Source organism: Passer domesticus, chromosome 11 (assembly GCF_036417665.1).
Source record: "Passer domesticus isolate bPasDom1 chromosome 11, bPasDom1.hap1, whole genome shotgun sequence".
Lineage (NCBI taxonomy): Eukaryota > Metazoa > Chordata > Aves > Passeriformes > Passeridae > Passer > Passer domesticus.
In genome coordinates, this window is record NC_087484.1 from 20,636,658 (window position 1) to 20,654,057 (window position 17,400).

The 17,400-nt window shown below is 48.1% G+C and overlaps 1 protein-coding gene across 2 annotated transcripts in view; it reads left to right on the top strand.

Moving 5' to 3' along the window:
- The first annotated feature begins 5,708 nt into the window (after window positions 1-5,708).
- Window positions 5,709-17,400, top strand: part of RYK (receptor like tyrosine kinase) — a 54,854-nt gene continuing 43,162 nt past the window's right edge. The window contains exon 1 of one of the 2 annotated variants that reach the window (XM_064435655.1): window positions 5,709-6,077. In XM_064435655.1, coding sequence (XP_064291725.1) covers window positions 5,798-6,077 — 280 coding nt within the window. In that variant the 5' untranslated portion in view covers window positions 5,709-5,797. The remainder of the gene's footprint in view (window positions 6,078-17,400) is intronic. The other variant, XM_064435657.1, reaches the window with a different exon arrangement.

Consider the following 17,400-nt stretch of genomic DNA (forward strand, 5'->3'; position numbering starts at 1 on the left):
CAACAAAAGACCAAGAAGGAGTAGGTTCAGGTGCCTGCTTTCCATCTCTTCTCGCTCTGACAGATACTCAATTTTCCCTCCATTTTTCCATTGAAAATGGTTTGATTTGTAATTTTCTGTCCTGATACCAACTCTCACCTGAGTATCAAGCTCTGATTGAGTGCAGAACAAACTGTTACAGCATTATAAGCCTGGTTGTGCAACATCCATGGCTCCAAGTCCTGGCATCCACTGGCAAGGAAAAGGCTCCCAATGACACACAAACATCAGCCAGCAGCCCCCGAGTGTCCTGGGGAGGGAAGAGGTGACACAGCCAGCCCCCAAACACAAACAATTTATTTCATATTTAGCAATATCATGGCAGGCACGCTCCCCTTATAAGGCAAACACAGAAATGGCATGTGCCTTCCCAACCACATGCTGAAACCGTATTCCGAGGCTCTGCTCTCCCCCAGCCTCCCTTGCTTAATGCCACAGCAGCTCCAGCCAGCTTCATGTTCCCAGGATGTTTTTTTCCCATTAAATGCTACATTTCCAGGAACTTGTACACACATTTCCTTCTGCTGCCGTGTGACTTTTCCTCTCTGTGCATCCCAGCCCGAGCAATGGAGCAGACAGCCCTTCCTTCTCCAGGGCAGCCTTATGGACTTGTGGGCACAATTAGGAAATAAATAAAGGAAAAATAGAAATCTGGTGCAGAGGGGAGCAGGTTGGAAGTCTGAAGGCTTTTATCTTCACCTCAGTGCTGTTCAAGTAACAGGGGACGCTGGTCTTCCCAGTGCTGCCTGTTTATAGTTGATGTAACGGGACAAAAAGAGTTTGTGGGAAGGTCTGTACATTTTAAACTTTGAAATTTCAGCTCTTCCCTCCCCTGGAAGACTCCATGGGTCAGTGCTGATTTGAGTGAAGCCATCTGTCTATTTATATTACTCAATGTGTTGTCCATTCCCTCATTCTCAGTTCGCCTCATGCTTTGGGAAAAGGCATGGCAAATTCAGAGATGTGGGAGAAAACGAGCAGCAAGGCACCAGTTTGTTCCACCCTGATGAGCAAGGAGAACTGGAAATCCTGGGGCACCATGCTCTGTGAAAGGCAGAAGGGGGAAAACTCCTCAGGAAATGGCAGGAAGTGAAGCAGAGCAAATGAATGGGTTTATCCCTACTCAGAGGTGTATGGATGCATCCTCGCCCATGGAAAGGGATAAATAAATACTAAATAAAGGGGAATACTAAATAATAAGGAGGTCAATCAAAACTAAATAGCTTAGGAAGACTGCTGCTTACACAAGCTCAGCTGTGCCATCTTTTCCTAGCACTCCTAAACCTGAAGCCCCTCTTGCCCATTTCTAATGCTCATCCACGAGCAAAGGCAAAACTCCAAAGCATTTCTGCAGAGAAGCCTTGCAGGCAGAGATCCTTGAGCAAATGATGAGCTGAAGATTCCTGGGCCACGGAACCAAGGTGCAGTTGAGTTGGAAGCCATCCAAACACTGAGGTCACCTGGTACTTGTAAAGGAGAGAAGCTGTTTGAAGGGGAAAATGTTGGAAGACTGATTGGAAGAGGCAGCAGGACTTCATTCCTGTGTCTGTGTGAAGGGGCCAGCTCTCCTCCCCGGGGAATGCTGCAGAGTCACTTACAATCAGAAAGAGGAGGTGGGAAAAGCCACCCCCTATCGCAGCAGCGTGTGCGAGCGAGTCTGGGCAGGGAGCAGTCGTTCCCAAAGCCCTGTGTCCCATCTTGCAGCACCCACATAAACATCCCTGTATCATGTGTCTTCCATGAGGCCCTCGTGTATCGAATTCCTATCAGTGCCATTAATTGTCAGCTATTTGCTTTTACAGATTTGTTTTACACGCAGAAATGAACCCCAGCTCCTCTGTGCCTCTCGGGACGCGGCGGTGGTAAATGCTGATACAATCAGGCTGGGAGCACACGCAGTGAGGCATCCCAGTGTCTATCCAAGCAAAACTTTTCCATGTGAGTGCTCTGAGTTCACAGCTATTGCTAGCAGCTTGCCACGGACAGACTTTGTGTATCCTCTTGCAATATAATCTTCCCCAGAATGGTTTTGAAAGACCGTGAACTCAATCCTGCCAAAAATAGTCTGTGCAGCCAAAAAAAATCAACACAAGATCTTCAGTGTTTGAGCTGGCCTGTGAATTGCATTTTTCACCTTTTTCCAATGAGATGTTTCTTGACATCCATGAAAACTTCATTTGGCTTCTAATACCCCCAATTATCCTTGCAGCCTGCATTTTAATTACAACATCAGAGCCCAGCAAGCAATTGCCTTCATGGGCAAGGGGGGCCCAGGCAGGCCTGTAGCCCCGTGCACAGGCTGGCAGCTGCAGCCCAAGAATGTGTTTATTTGTGTTTGGTTTATGTGGTTTTGGTGACCTTTTGTTAAATTCAGCCAGTGGCTTCCAGGAGGCAAAGTTACATACTCACTGAAAAGAAATGCAGGGAAATAACCCCGCACGGGCCCTTCTGCTGAACATCACATTTGTGCTGAATATCGTGTCCTTATGCCCAAGGCAGGGGTGGCTGAGGTTAAGGTTAAAGTCATGTTTGTTATCCATGGTGGCTGCATGAATATTGTCCCTTTGGTCCTCAGGAAGAAGGACAGCCCAGAAATAAGTTTGGGGAAAATGAGGGGCAGTGGAAAATGAAAAATGGATCCCCACGTTGGGGCTCCTGTGGGTCCTGCCACCGTTACAGGCTGTTACAGCTCAGGAGTGTCCGTGTTTTTCTGTCTCTTCTTCCAGCTCTTCGACAAACTCACAGATAAAAAGAGCTGTTTGTCTCCTCCCTGGTGCCTACACCACATTTTCAACCTCACTGGGCTCATCCAACCTCCAGAGAGCAGCAGCAGTTTCTGCTGTTCCTTCAAGCTCATTGTGAGTGAAGCAGGGGTCCCTCCAAGTGATAAATCCATGCCAACGCTCAGGTGGCTTTGTCAGCGCCTTCCCACATAAGCTGCCTGCTAATGCCACCAGAAAAAAGGCATCAAAATTTTGCTTGGTCTCCACCTGGTGAGCCTCACTCTTGGTTTTGATCACATCAGATACCACACGTTGTCTGTCTGTCTGCGAGTCCCTAAGTGAGGAGCACCAGAAACCACGCCGAGTCTGGGATTTAGGCTACATCTGCAGGGCAAATAAACACAGATGCCCAGGCGCCGTGCTTCCAGGCTGAGGAAATGGCCTGTGGAGAAGCTGTGGTGTGGAGGGCTCTGCAGCCTGGGCCACATCCCCCAACTACAGGCCTGCATGTCATTTCCAGCTCCGTCCCAGTTTGGTATTTTGGTTTTTTTTTACACCTCACACTGTTTAAGTAAGTGATGGATATTGTGGGGAGGAGTCCGAGCAATTTCTCCTTTTTCACCTCAGTGATTAGAAGAACAGAACTTTCCAAACACTTTTCACTCATGATTATGAGCTGAAAGACTCAGTGATTAAACCCCACTGTGGCAATTAGCCTGCAGTGTCCTCTTGTCAAGGAGTCCCACTGGAAAAAATTCCTCCTGCAGGTCAGGAGGGAGTGCAGAATTTAAAGACATCAAGGGATCTAATGGTTGTAAGTGAATATTGTGATGCTTCTGCTGAAAATCTCAACCAAGCAGGCAGCTCCCAGTGATGGATTTGCTAATGTGAAGCTGTCACTGCTCTGGGGATTCCAGAGGAGCTGGAGAGCAGCCAGGTGTGACAGCAGGTAGGAAGGTGACAATGCAGGTGGCTCTTCAGCCCGGACAAATGAGGAACGAGGTGTGTTTGGGTCAGCAGCCAGCTCAGAAAAACAAAATCCCCTTCCTAAGCCAATTGGAACAGAGGTTTTGTGTTTCAGGGGAAAGGTGGACACCTTGAAAAAGGGTTTTGCACCAAACTGCCACAGAAGTCCTTATTTTTGAAATACTGCACAGCAGAGGATTTTGGGAAAAGGTTGGGAATGTTTGTATAGGAGATTCAAAGCCTCACACTGGAATTTAATGTTTGCATTGTTGGACTTGATTATTATTGCATTCTTTTAAAATATATCAGCTGTCAAGCAGCCCTGCTGCTGGCATTCCACACTGTAACAGAACAGGAGATGTGTTTACAGTTTGGATTTTACTTCAGGATCGTTACAGGCAGCAATGGCTTGGCTGGAGCTGAAATCCCCATCCTCTGTGGGCCAAAGGGCCTTTGTTACAGTGAAATGAAATGCTGCTGCTTCTCAGCTCTGAAAGGACCGTAAGATTAAAAAGCAGATTAAAACATTAAATGTAACATCATGTATGTTTTATATACTTATAAACAGTGCATTTAAAAAAAAAAACTTAATTTTTTGTTTAAAAAATTACCAAAAAAGGAAATTCTCTTAAACTAAAACGCTGGTATTCCAGCAGTATTTCCAATTGGGAAAGCTTCTGAGCAATGTGTTGGGTTTTGGGTAGTGGGGGAGCTATAGGAGTGGCTCCTTTGAGAAGCTGCCAGAAGCTTCCCCTGTGTCTGATGGAGCTGATGCTGCCTGGCTCCAAAACAGACTTCTCATTATCCTACAAATCTGGTAATAAATTCCATAAATTTCCTCAAATTTCCCTCCTGTTTTGCTCATGACAGCAATTGCTGAGTGGTCTCTTCCTGTTTTTATCTCAACTTAGGAGCATTGTATTTTCTGTCCCCTGTCCAGCTGATGGAGCAGCTTTGGTGGGCACCAGGTGTCGCACAGTCTGTCACTCTGGGATTATCATTTTTTTGGAGATATTTTGGCAGAGCATTTCCAGTCATGGCCGTGACCCCCTGGCCCATCCTGGATGGATGGCTGGGGCAGGCTGGAAGGGTTTGGGGATGGAGGCAACCACAGCTAAGGAGGAGTGTGGGGATGTGTAGGGTCTCAGGGCGAGCATGAGGTGATTCAGTGGGTGGGTCCCACTGGGGGAGGATTGGGGTCAGATGCCGTAAAGGACCCAGACAAGGCTTTGGAGATGCTGGTGAACAATGGCTGGACACGAGCCCAGGTGTGCCCATGTGGGCAAGAGGCCAATGCAACAAGCAGGACCAGGGCAGTGGCTGGGCACTGTGAGGCCCCTCAAGTGCTGTGTCCAGTTCTGGCCCTCATGACAAGGACACCAAGGGGCTGGAGCATGTCCAGAGAAGGGAACGGAGCTGGGGAAGGGGCTGGAGCACCAGGAGCAGCTGAGGGAGCTGGGGAAGGGGCTCAGCCTGGAGAAAGGGAGGCTCAGGGGGAACCTTCTGGCTCTGCACAATTCCCTGACAGGATGGGACAGCTGGGGCTGGTCGGGCTGTGCTCCCAGGGAACGGGACAGGATGAGAGGGAACGGCCTCAAGCTGTGCCAGGGGAGGTTCATGTTGGGCATCACAGGCATTGGCAGCGGCTGCCCAGGAAGGTTTGGAGTTCCCATCCCTGGAGGTGTCCAAGGAAGGCCTGGACGTGGTGCTCAGTGCTCTGGGCTGGGTGACAAGGTGGGGATGGGTCACAGGTTGGCCCTGATGGTCTCCGAAGTCGTCTCCGACCTCAGTGATTTTGCCATTCTGTGAGCGGCGCTGGGCAGAAAGCGGGGATGCTCTCCCTCCTCCCCTTCCTCCCGGCGCCGGGCGGGATGCGGGAAGAGGCGGGAAGAGCCGTGAGGGGGATCCCGCCCCTCCCGCCCGCGCCGAGGGGCCGCCCGCGGCGGCGGGAGCGGCGCGTGCGCGGGGCGGGGCCTGGCGGCGGCCGCGCCGTGCGAGGGTCCGGCGGGGCGGGGGGTCCCGCCCGCTTCCCCCCGGCCCTGCGTCCGTCCCTCCGTCCCCGCGGAGCGATGGTGCCGCGGCGCCGGGAGCCCGGCGGGGGGCGGCGGGCCCGGCCCCGTGAGGCGGCGGGGGAGGCGGGCGCGGGGCCGCGGCGGGGCCGGCGGGTGCGGGGCCCGCGCCGCCATCTCCTCCGCCTGCTGCCGCCGCCGCCGCTGCTGCTGCTGCTGGTGCTGCTGCCCGCCGGCGTCCAGGGCCAGCCCGGCCCGCATGCCCCGGACTGGCCCCCCAGCGGCCCCGGGCCCAGCCTCAGCATCTACCTGAGCGAGGAGGAGGTGCGGCAGCTGATCGGTGAGTGCGCCCCGGGGCCCGGGGGCCGTGCGGGGCTGAGGCGGGGCGGGTCCGGCCGCGGAGGAGCCGCTGAGGGGAGTTCTGCGGGCCTGGGTGGAAGTTTGGGGGGCTGGAAAAGGATAGGGGGCTGGGCTGGGAGTGATGGAGGTGGTCCGGAGGTGGCTGTAGGGTCCGGGAGGGAATTGGGGTGTCTGTGGGAGTGTTAGGAGGGAAACAGATCTCGGGTGCTGGGGAGGGTGGAGAGGCTGTGAGTGGGGATGAAGGACCTCCAGCCCACGAGAGGATGGGGGTCTGTGGGTCTGGGATGGGAGTGGGTGAATCCAGAGGTTTGTGTGGGTTCTGTGGGTGGGGATGAAGGAGCTGGGGCTCGGAGGGATGGGGGGCTGAGGCACTGGGGTGGGGATGGTGCGTGTCAGCAGGACCAGGGGCTTGCCAGGGGGTCCAGGAGACGGGGGATGTCTGTGGGATGCTGATTTGGGGGTGCAGAGGAGGATTGAAAGGGTCGTGAGCAGGGATGAAGAAGAGCTCAGGAGAGGATGGAAAACTATGGCACTAGGATGGGGATGGGTGATCCCAGGGATCTGTGGGTTTTGTAGGACTGAGGTCATGGTGAGAATGGACGAGTCACAGGGGTCTCTGTGCTGCTTTGTGTGTGTGTGGTTAGGGGAAGAAAAGGCTTCACCCTTATGATGAGGGGCTCCCCAGATTGGAGCAACCAGGCATGGTGTCCTGTGGGAGCAGGATAAGCCCTGGAAGAGGTGAGCTCAGGCTCATGATTTAATTAGCCAGGCAAGCGACATGCAGGGGGCAGAGAGGAGACCTGGCAATAATTGGGTGTGTGTGTGAAAGGAATCTTAATTTCTAGGCAGGCTGACAATTGCTGCGCAAGGACTTGGAGGCAGTTCCTGAAGTCCCCCATCTGGCCCGCTGTGGAAGGCTTTCACAGGAGTTCTGTGCTTGGAGAGGCTGACTTAAACAAAGATTTGTTTTCTGTAGGCTTTGGCTTCCATAGGCTCTTGTTTAGAGTTGGTGGCTGGAGTCTCAAAACAAATCTGTTGGTGTCCCCGGTGATTTGTTTTTCCCAAGTGCCCTGTATCTCTGCAAGCTGGAAAACTGGCAGTGCAAGACTTTATTTGCGTCAAATGGACAAAATAAAAATATCTCCAGTTAATTTGCACTCCGTGAGCGCACAGCTGACCCAGGTCAGGGGATCTGGGCACTGAAGAACACCGTAAACATTTTTCCCTCATGGTTTGCCCTGGTGATCAGCATCCTGCTGTTGTCATTTGTATGTGGCACGTGCTTGCTGCCAGATGCTCCTGTACAGATAGAGGGTGAAAATGTCTGGCTTGCTGCTGGGGTGGGATTCTAAAGAAGTAGTTATTCTTAGGAGTACTGAATGGTAAAGTTTGAGCTCTCCCCTGTCTAGTGCCTGGAATCTCTGTTAGTTGGGTTTGGTCAGGGTTCTGTGGCCCACTGGCATAATTATTCATCATGAGTAGCAATCAGTTGCTCCTGATGTAGCAGGCAAGATGTGCTGTTACTGTTTTTTAATCTCAGTTTCTTCCTCTAGCCTCGCTTCTGGGTGTCTGTTACTACATGGCTGAAGGCACTCACTGCTCAGCTGTCTGTAGCTGCTTTATATCACATTTAGTATCTGACATGAATGATCTGTTCTGCCTCTGTGACCCCAGAGACCTGGATAAATTGGAATCTAATGTGGAGGTAAACTGGGACTTCCTTCAGTTAGTGGGGTTCAGATCACTGGAAATCTGTTGCAAACTAAACTTCCATGATCTAAATTGTGTTGTTGGCATAAGCAGATTTAATTTCAGGGGTGTGCTCTCGGCTGTAGGTGAGGTGTAGTTTAAGGAGGCATTTAGACACAGGCCAGTTTATCAATAACTTCAGGTATTCTTTTGGCAGAAGAAAATCCAGAGGGACAGACAGTTTTGTTCCAGTTGTTCACGTTGCTGAAAACAAACCCAGCTTTTCACATGTTCCATTTTGTAGTACCTGCTTGGGATTTACATACAATCAAGTTCATGTTCTAAGGTCTCATACTGATGTGTGAACTTGTAAAGGGCAGTGAGGGGGTTCAGCTTCTGGAAGTTCCCTGAGAAAAGCCGTGGGTCAGCAGATGCTGGGATAGTCAGTCACGGGGGAGAGGAAAATGAGGTTGCTTGTGAAGTGAAGTGTTAAGTTCAGTGAAGCTGCTAATAGAAACTGGATTCTTTCACCTTTTGTCTCTAAACAATCTTGTCTCTGCTACTGTCTTGCTGTGGCTGAACAGAAACTCAGATTTTCTGCTCATAAACCCAAATGTTACATGGAATTACTACAGTTACTGCAGCCCATGCTGTTTTCATGCTTCTAAATATCACCCCTGTACATCTTTAGGTGACAAATTTGATTGGGAATAAATGCAAGCCCACATGTGGCTGCTGAATCAGCCACAGACAGTGATGCAGAGCTGGAGCATCCCCGGGTCTGCTGGAAACTGTGGGGCCATATCCCCATGTGGTCTCTCCATCAGCCAGGCTGACACGGTTCACTGGAGTGTCTGGTGCTGCTGCTTTCCCCAAACCCAGGCTTGGGTGTCTTGCAGAACCATGGCTTGTGTTTTAATCATGTTGTGGCTCTTGTAAGTGAAATAGGAACTTGCTGCAGATTATTTGTGGCTGCTGTTCTTTGTGGCACGGAGGAAGGACAGATCCAGTGATTTACAGTGAAAACTGCCTGCTCCTTTCCTGTGTGCTCACGCCAGATTTCCACCGGCGGGCTGTGGAATTCTGACCATGTGTCTGCCTTAGGAGGAATTGTTTTGTAGTCTTCAGGACTTTATGTAGAAGAAAACTAGAGGAAACTGGCTTGTCTTGTTGTGTGAGGTAGATTTTTATTTCGAAACACTGTGGAGTTCTCAGGGTCTGAAAGCAGGGCTTGCTATATGGCAGGCATATGGTGTCTCTGTCAGAAATGTCTCTTGCCATTCCCGTGGAAAATATTCCCAGCCATCCAGACTGCAAGCCTTTGGGAAAAATAATCTGTGGTTTTCACATAGTTGAATGTGTCAGATTCCACTCACACCAGACAGGATTCGGCACTAGAGGGGATGGAGCAGGAAGGAGTTAGCTGAGGGAGCTTGGCTGAGGTAATTCCAGCGATGGCAGCAGGAGGGAGAGGTGTCAGGGTGACAATGGTGATGAAGTACAGGGTGAGGGGGAGTTGGGCAGGAGGAAGGGAAGTGCTGCTTTTTGGGAAGAGACATCCACAGCACCACAACCATTTTATGGATGGATGTCTGTGAACTCTCTTGGCTTCATCATCTGTAGCTTTTTAGAGCTGGTTCATCTGGAGAACCTTTTCTGGCCTGTGCTTAGACCTGAAGAAAGTTTTGTTAGTCCTACTTAGTGACTGAACAGGTGTGAGAGCACCACTTGATCCTGTCCCCTCTTCCAGTGGCTGCCCTGTGGTGCTGAACGTGCAGGTGGTGTGAAGTTAGTGATGAGTTACTGAGCAGGAGATCTCTACTTGATTTAGTGACTTTCATTCCAGTTTTCCCATGAAGTCAGAATGTGGTGTTTGCCTCACGTTGAAATGCTCCATTGTTCTGCTTTTCACAGGATTCTGGGATGTGAAGGCTGGTATATCCCTGTTTTGCTGGTACCAATCTAAGGTTTAGAGAATAAGGTGGAAAATACTCATTATTAGATAGCTCACTTTAATAATTAAGGATTGGATCTAGTCTGTTTCAGAACACGGTGTTATTTGGCACTTTTGTTCATTCCTGGTGTATCTCTTAGACCTTGATTGTGAGTTCCCAGCAGTTCTGAGCTCAGCCTCACAGGTTCTGCCCTCTGATTCAGAATCAATAGCTGCCTGTGAAAACTTGGCTTAAGCAGCTCTCCTGGCATTGCACGCTGTTCCTTTGCAGCATTCATGGCAGCAATAAGGTGCTTAAGCAGTGAGGACAACCCTTTCTGTCCCTGCAGGGGTTTTTTTGGAGACTACGTGCCTTTCAGCTGTGAAATTGGTCTTGTGGATAGCCCTCCTGTCACATGGCTCTGGATCTTTTTAGGAGTCTGGTCTGGATGTTAACTGAGACTTTAGTCCCATGGGGGGAAAATACCACCACGTTATTGTGTAATAGGGGCTATCATCATGCATGTATACAGGGGGCTGAATTAGAATTGCAGGGGAATTTTAAAGTCAGAAGTCCTACAATGTTTACATTGAGTTTCCAAATTTAGTGTTCTCTGGCCTAGTTTCTTCTGAGCAATCACTGAATGCTGTCTGTTGTTAGTTTTATATTTGCACTCTCTCAATTACAGAGTTGAATTAATTTCACTTATGTGACTTGTACTTATGTGTTCTAGAATTTCATTAAAAGCCATTGTGCAGTTTACTAAAATGAGCTGTCTGGCTGCAAGATGCACCATTGATGCAAAATCTATTACAGCAGAGGCTTGTTTGTTTGGTTTGTAAATTGAGGTGGTGACTCACAGGGTGGTTGAGGTTGGCAGGGACCTCTGGAGGTCATCTGGTCCCACCCCTTGCTCAAGCTGGGCCACCCAGAGCTGCTTGTCCAGCGCCACATCCAGGAGCTTTTGAATATCTCAGAGACTTCACCACCTCTGTGGGCAGCCTGTGCCAGTGCTCAGTCTCCCTCACTGTATGAGTTTTTCTTGCTCTTCAGGCAGACCCTCCTTTGTTTCAGTTTGTGTCTGATTTTTGCTCTTCTCACTGGGCACTGGTGGGAAGAACCTGCTTCCATCCTCTCTGCACACACCTTTGAATATTTATATACATTGATGAGATCCCCCTGAGCCGGCTCTCCTGCAGGCTGAACAGCTCCAGCTTTCTCAGTCTTCTCATGGCAGAGGTGTTGCAGCTCCTTTAATTCTCTTTGTGGTCCTTCACTGAACCCCCTCTTGCAGCTCTGTGGCTCTTCTCCTGGGAAGCCCAGTGCTCCAGGCGTGCCTTCACCAGGGCTGAGCAGAGTCCTGGGAAATTACAGGCCAAATGCAATTTGGTATGTTTGAAATGGAGTCTAAGCATCATCTTATTGCAGCAGATGATGTTAATTGTCTTCATTTTACACTGTGAAACATCTTTGTTGATGTCATTGTTTTGGGAGTTGGCCGCAGACAGGAGTTCCCATCAAAAGTGCTTTATGGTACTTGCACAGCTCTATAGTGGCTGGAAATCCTCTTGTTCCTTTGTTGCCTGTTTGTTATGAAAGGGAGCTGAAAGTGTGTGTTCTTTGTGGTTCTTGAAAAGCTTCAGGGCCTTCTTTAAATCCCATTCAGCCTGCCTTGGACAGAATCACAGCCTGGAGCACCACCAGCCAGCCAGTGCTGTGCTCTCAGCACCCAAGATCATTTCCCATGGGAGTTGGGGAGCTCACAGGTACTGGAAAAAATGCAGCAAAGAGCCTGTAAGGAAGGCTACAGGAGGGTGAAGGAGATGTCCCCCAAGGAGCAGATATTTGAGTACCCCAAGGGGTAGAAGCCAGTGTGTGTGTGGTACAAGAGTTACAGTTCAAGGTCAGGTTCTCTTGTATATGTGTTCTGAAATCTTCATTTCATAGCTTTTTAAGTGCTTGGCTTTGAACAACAGAAGCTTTTTGCAGGCTGTAGTTTTTCAGTGTTCCACATGCCTGTCTTGCAGGAGTACAAAATCCCACTTTGTGGCACTGATAGAAAGGGAAGATTTACCTAGGTGCACACCTGGATGGAAAGTGTACTTGTAATCCCAGCAGACAGCACACACTGAAACAAAACTGAACTGCTGAAAATATCCTGATATATCCAGTGAAGGGCAAGTGCTGTTAGTAGGGTAACAATTCTGTTACCTCGCTCTGTAAAACCCTTTAGCCCTCTGACAGTCTGTGATGGGTCTGCAGTAGCCAGTGGGTTTGGGATTGTGGGTGGGTTGTACCCAGCCTGCTCTGGAGCTGTGGGGCTGGGGACAGGCCCATGTTCAGGGCTGTGCAGCAGCAGGTCGTGACAAGTTCCCTGCAGCAGCCTGTGTTCCTTCTGGAGCCTCCCATTGTGCCTGGGTGTCTGTGTGTCTGTCTGATTGACCTGTGTTCCTTCTGGAGCCTCCCATTGTGTCTGGGTGTCTGTCTGTCTGATTTACCTGTGTTCCTTCTGGAGCCTCCCATTGTGTCTGTGTGTCTGTGTGTCTGATTTACCTGTGTTCCTTCTGGAGCCTCCCACTGTGCCTGGGTGTCTGTCTGTCTGTCTGATTTACCTGTGTTCCTCTGGAGCATTCCATTGTGCCTGGGTGTCTGTGTGTCTGATTTACCTGTGTTCCTTCTGGAGCCTCCCATTGTGTCTGTGTGTCTGATTTACCTGTGTTCCTTCTGGAGCCTCCCACTGTGCCTGGGTGTCTGTCTGTCTGATTTACCTGTGTTCCTTCTGGAGCCTCCCATTGTGCCTGGGTGTCTGTCTGTCTGACTGACCCAGTGCCATGGTTCACATCCATACTGAGGCTTCTGAGAACGAGCTGCAGTTGTGGCTCTTCTGTCCCTTTCCATTCTGTTACCTCCCCTTTAGCTTGCACACTTCTAATAACAGTGCCCTGCCATTTCTTTGGGGATGTGTGAAATTGTATAATCCACTGCAATATTGGTAATGCTTGCAAACCTGCAGGAGAATAAACTTCTAGAAGCTTGAAATAGCCACTGGAAGGCCTTCCTCCTAGACAAGGCAGCCTCTGGTCTGGATTAGAATGGCTTTGAAACCATATTTTGTGATGCCACTGGGGCTGAAGTCTGAAATAAACTTCAGTCCTTGTGTGTGTTGATCTGCTCAGCGTTGCTGGGGTGGGTGGTTGATTTCTGAATCCTGCTTTACCACATCAGCTGATGTGTTGGGATTTACAGTGCTGGGGGCTCTCTCTGAATCCTGCCTGGAGAAGGCTCTTTCCTTCTGGAAACTTGTGTTCAGGCGGGACTGCAAGGGCAGAGCACGCCAGAGCCTTGTGCAGCTCTGTCTGTGCTCAGGCCTGGGAGGAAACAGCCATTTCAGCTCCCCAGAGGCCAAGGTCTGTCTAGTGATAAATGTTTGTGGCTCTTGTAACATTTGTGTGTCAGGGACTTGGAAGAAACCTGACCTCTGAAGCTGTCCTGGTGGTGGTGAGGGGGAAAATTCCCGAAGCTGCGTTCCTCACTCCTGTGACTTTACACCTGCATTCTGCTTGGCAGCATCCTATTTATCACTGCTGATTGTTTGGTCTCTTTCTCCCTCCAGTGCACAGACAGAATGGAAACGAAAGAGAGGAAATGGAGGCACAGCTCCCTGCATGCATGAGAAAAGCCAGCAAGAAAGGCTCAGGATACTGAGAGGAAGGCAGGGACTGAAACTGCTGCTAAACACCACCTGCACAGAGGGAAATACAGGAGATAGGGATCATGTTCACAGGCACGAAAAATCCCAGAGTGGTGTTTTCCTGAGAGTGGGAGCTGTACTGTACACTCTGGGTATTTTAAAGGATGAAGCCTTGTGTTTTTCTCCTCTCCTTCTGCTATTCAGAGTTGTGTTTGAATACTGGAAAAGCTGAATTAATGAGACAAATTCCAAATGTGTTGATTCATAGTTGTGCTGAGCTGTAGTGAAATGACTTGATGACTAATTCCTACCTGAAACTGTCCAGACTAGAATATCACAGAGGCTCCTACTTCCCTTGCAGTGGTGGGTGTTCAGTCAGAGTTACTCCTCTGTACTTTAGCGTGCAGCATTGAATCGTACTTGAGCTCTCAGCCATGAGAGCAGGGAGTACAGGCTGAAGTGCATTTAACGAGTTGTGCCGGGTGAATTGAGTTCTTTTCCCTTTTTCCCCCGGAATGGCAGCAGCACCAGCAGCTCCCATGTCGGGATGAATGCTAACACTCTCTGCAAATGCCTTGTGGTGGCACAAAGGGCGCGATGGCAGAGGCTTCAAAGGCATTATTCCTCTTCCATCGCTGCCTTTGTCCTTCTTTCAAGCGGATAACTCACATATTTGCACTGACTGCTCCGGAGAGCTGGGAGCAGAAGCAGCAGCATGAAACTAATGTGATGCTTTAGAATTTCCCTGCCACTTACTGGGTGTTGAATAGCTGTAATTAAATTAACCAGTATATTGATTTCAGCACGCTGCTTGGGAAAGAGCAGAGTGGGAGCACAGGCATGGGAGCTGCTGCTTGGGAGGCTTGGAGAGCTAGAGGAGGCTGATAAACTAATGATGGTTATCCTCTCCAATCTGTTTGGGCCTTCATGGAATAAGTTGATGGCCTTGCAGAGTAATTCCTAATAAAAGAAAAAAATACTAGGCTCTGTAAGTTTGGAGATGGCCACAGGAGTAAACAGACCTGGCTTGGTTTGTTTAGAGCTTGGTTTTGTGTTAAACAATCAGTGTCACTCTGATGAAAGTGTTCAAAGCATCTCAAAAGATTGGACAGTCCATTATCCCTTCAGCAATCCTGTCAGGAACAGAACCAGGAGTACAGACTTCAAGGACTCTGAAGTGGGGTTTTTTTGTGTTTTAAAAACTTTTGTTCTATTTTCAGTCTTGTATACAAATTTAAACAGTACAAATATTACAGTTCACACAATTACAATAAAAACCCAGCTATTTCTTAATTACAATACACTATAAACATTTCTTAACCTATCAACTTTTATCACACTATACTATAAATACCTTAAAATCAATCATCTAAAATTATCTCTCATAAATCCTACTACAATATCTTTCATAGTTCTATTTCTTTAAAATATCTAATCTTTTTTACAAAACCACATTTTAAAACTTCCTTCTAATTCTATTTCCCTCTCAACAATGTCTATCCTGTTCCATAACATTTCTCAATCAACATTTCTTATCTCAAAATGTACATACAAATACAAGCTCTATGAACCTTCTATCAAACTAAAAACATTTTTTTATAAATCCATTTCCCACATGATGCACTGAGGTAGGGGGTGTGTCTGTTCTTCCTAATTAATGTTAAATTTATTTGTACTCTGTCAGATACTCATTACTGGAATAGCCATGCTCTGTTAAATTTTTATTTCAAAAGTACACAGAAGAATAAAGTTCTTTTATGTTGTTCCATAGTTAGATTTATTTTTTTGTATTACTGAGTTTCCTTTCAGTTACTTCCAGCCCTGTATCTATGCCATTCCTATTCCCACTTGTCCCATTTCCCCTTGCCCTCTGTGGAGATCCTTGCCACTAATTTTCCTGTGCCTTCAAGGATCCATTTTGTGCATCTCTGCTGCATTTTTCCTTTGGAATCCGTGCTTCAGGTAACTTTTGCACCATCCTGCCTGTTAACAGCAACATGGCTGCTGTTTTGGTGAGTTTTCTAGGCTTTCTTTTTTTTTTTCCTGCATTGGCAGAATTTCATTTACAAAGGTGTTCTCAGGTGAGTCCACTTGCATTTTGCTCTGAGGTGAGATGCAGGGTTTTGGTTTGGGTTTTTCCTCCCTCCCCAATTAGGAAGGGTCATTTAACTATTTCTACAGGGATCTTTATATCCTACCTAGCAGAAAAGTGGAGATTTTTTTTCTGTAAATGAAGGAGAGAAGACCAAGCAGGTGGTTGAAATGTAGTTGTTGCTGTTCAGAGACAAATAAAGGGTAAGCAGGTGGCTTCTAGGAGCAATAAATATCTTCTGTTTAGTATGAATGGAGTTAAATATTGATTGAACTTCAGCAGGTGGCATCTCCTAGGGGAGCTTCTTCCTGTGGAAGTGAAGAAGTCCTCCCTCTGCCTTTCCAAAAGGCCTTTCAGTGGAAAAAAATCCCATTTGCCTGGGGTGTTGAATTTGCAAATTGTATTTAACAGTATCAATGAGGTGAATTGGGGGTGAACTGCCTGTGAAGATTCACAAGGACTTAATGAGAGCTCTCAGCTGAGAGTTTTTCTCCCATTTGCTGCATGTTGGGAAGCTTCCTGCTAAGATTTCCTGCCGGGGAGTCTTGGTTGCTTTTCAAGGGTGCATTAATTGCCTTGAAGTTATGTTGGGTATTTCCTCAAATTGAATGCCTTGCACGTTGTATTCCCCCTCCAGCTCATGAGAAGTTAACTCTGCCCAGGCAACAAATAACCACAGCCCATGTTCCCTCTGCTGCTCCTGGGAGCTGGGTGAGCTTGCAGAGGTGTGAGTATTGCTGGGTTTGTGCTGCTGCTTTGTCTTTTGGTTGACACTGATCACCACCCTTTGACAGTCCGTGGTGCCGGTGTTAGGAGACTGAAATGCTGCTGCTTCATCATCCCTATGTTGCTGAAGGTTTAACTTGGTTTTGCCCTGTTTTATTTTTCATCAGTCATTTTTTCCCCAGACTCCCAGTGTGTAAGGTGTTTAAAAACAAGTATTTCAGCCCAAAATCCTGACCAACAGCTCTAACTGACAGACTGTAGCTTTGTGGAAAGCTTAAGTAAAAATGCAGGTGGAAGGCTGTGGTCAGTTACTTGTTTTATTAAAGCAAAGTTCACTTTGTTGTTGTATACACTGGATATGCACAAATATGATGGAAGTACTTTTGTGTGTCAATATTTTCAGAGTCTTAGTATTGCATTCCCAGTAGTTTGCTATTTTCTAAACTAAATCGATCCATGTGGATCAGTTTGCATTTTTTTCCTTGTATCTTTGAGCTCCCAGCTGTAGTTTCAGCCCTGGGCAAGCTGATTGTTGAATTAATTAAGTACATTCAAACTAATAAGACTTGCTCTGGGAACGTGTTCTTTCTATCCTGTAAAAAAAAAAAATCCAAGAAGTTTCAGTAGTCAAGAGCTGATTTTTAATTCTGCAGTCACATTTCCTTGTGTTTGGTTTGGGCTGTATTTTCCAGTGGACATTTATAAAATCTGCTGCAAAACCAGCAAAGTTTAGCATTTAAAGTCAGTGTTTCAGACTTAGGGTGCATTTTAAATGAAAGGAAAATGGAAGTAAAAAGAAGCTGTCTTTTTCAGGAAGGTGAGTTGTGCAGTGTGTTTATGGAGTGGGATGAGCAGCCTTGGGAGGGGGTGGTGTTGGGGTGGTGTTGAACCTTGGGGTTTGTACTCTCTCACATGAGTGTTCATCCTGGCATGGAAACTTCTGCTGTGGCCAGAGCACTGACCCAGATGAGCAGCTCAGGAGCAGAGGCCTCATTCTCTGGAGTACATAATAGAACCAATAAAATATTTATACAAAGATCATAACTCACTGAACTGGGTAAATCTTGCCTTTAATTGGTTTCAGTGGCTGTGAGTCAGGATCAGGAGTGGCTCTGCTCTGGGTGGGCTGTGGTGGTTTGATGTCACACTGCTGAGATTTCTCAGCTGCTGA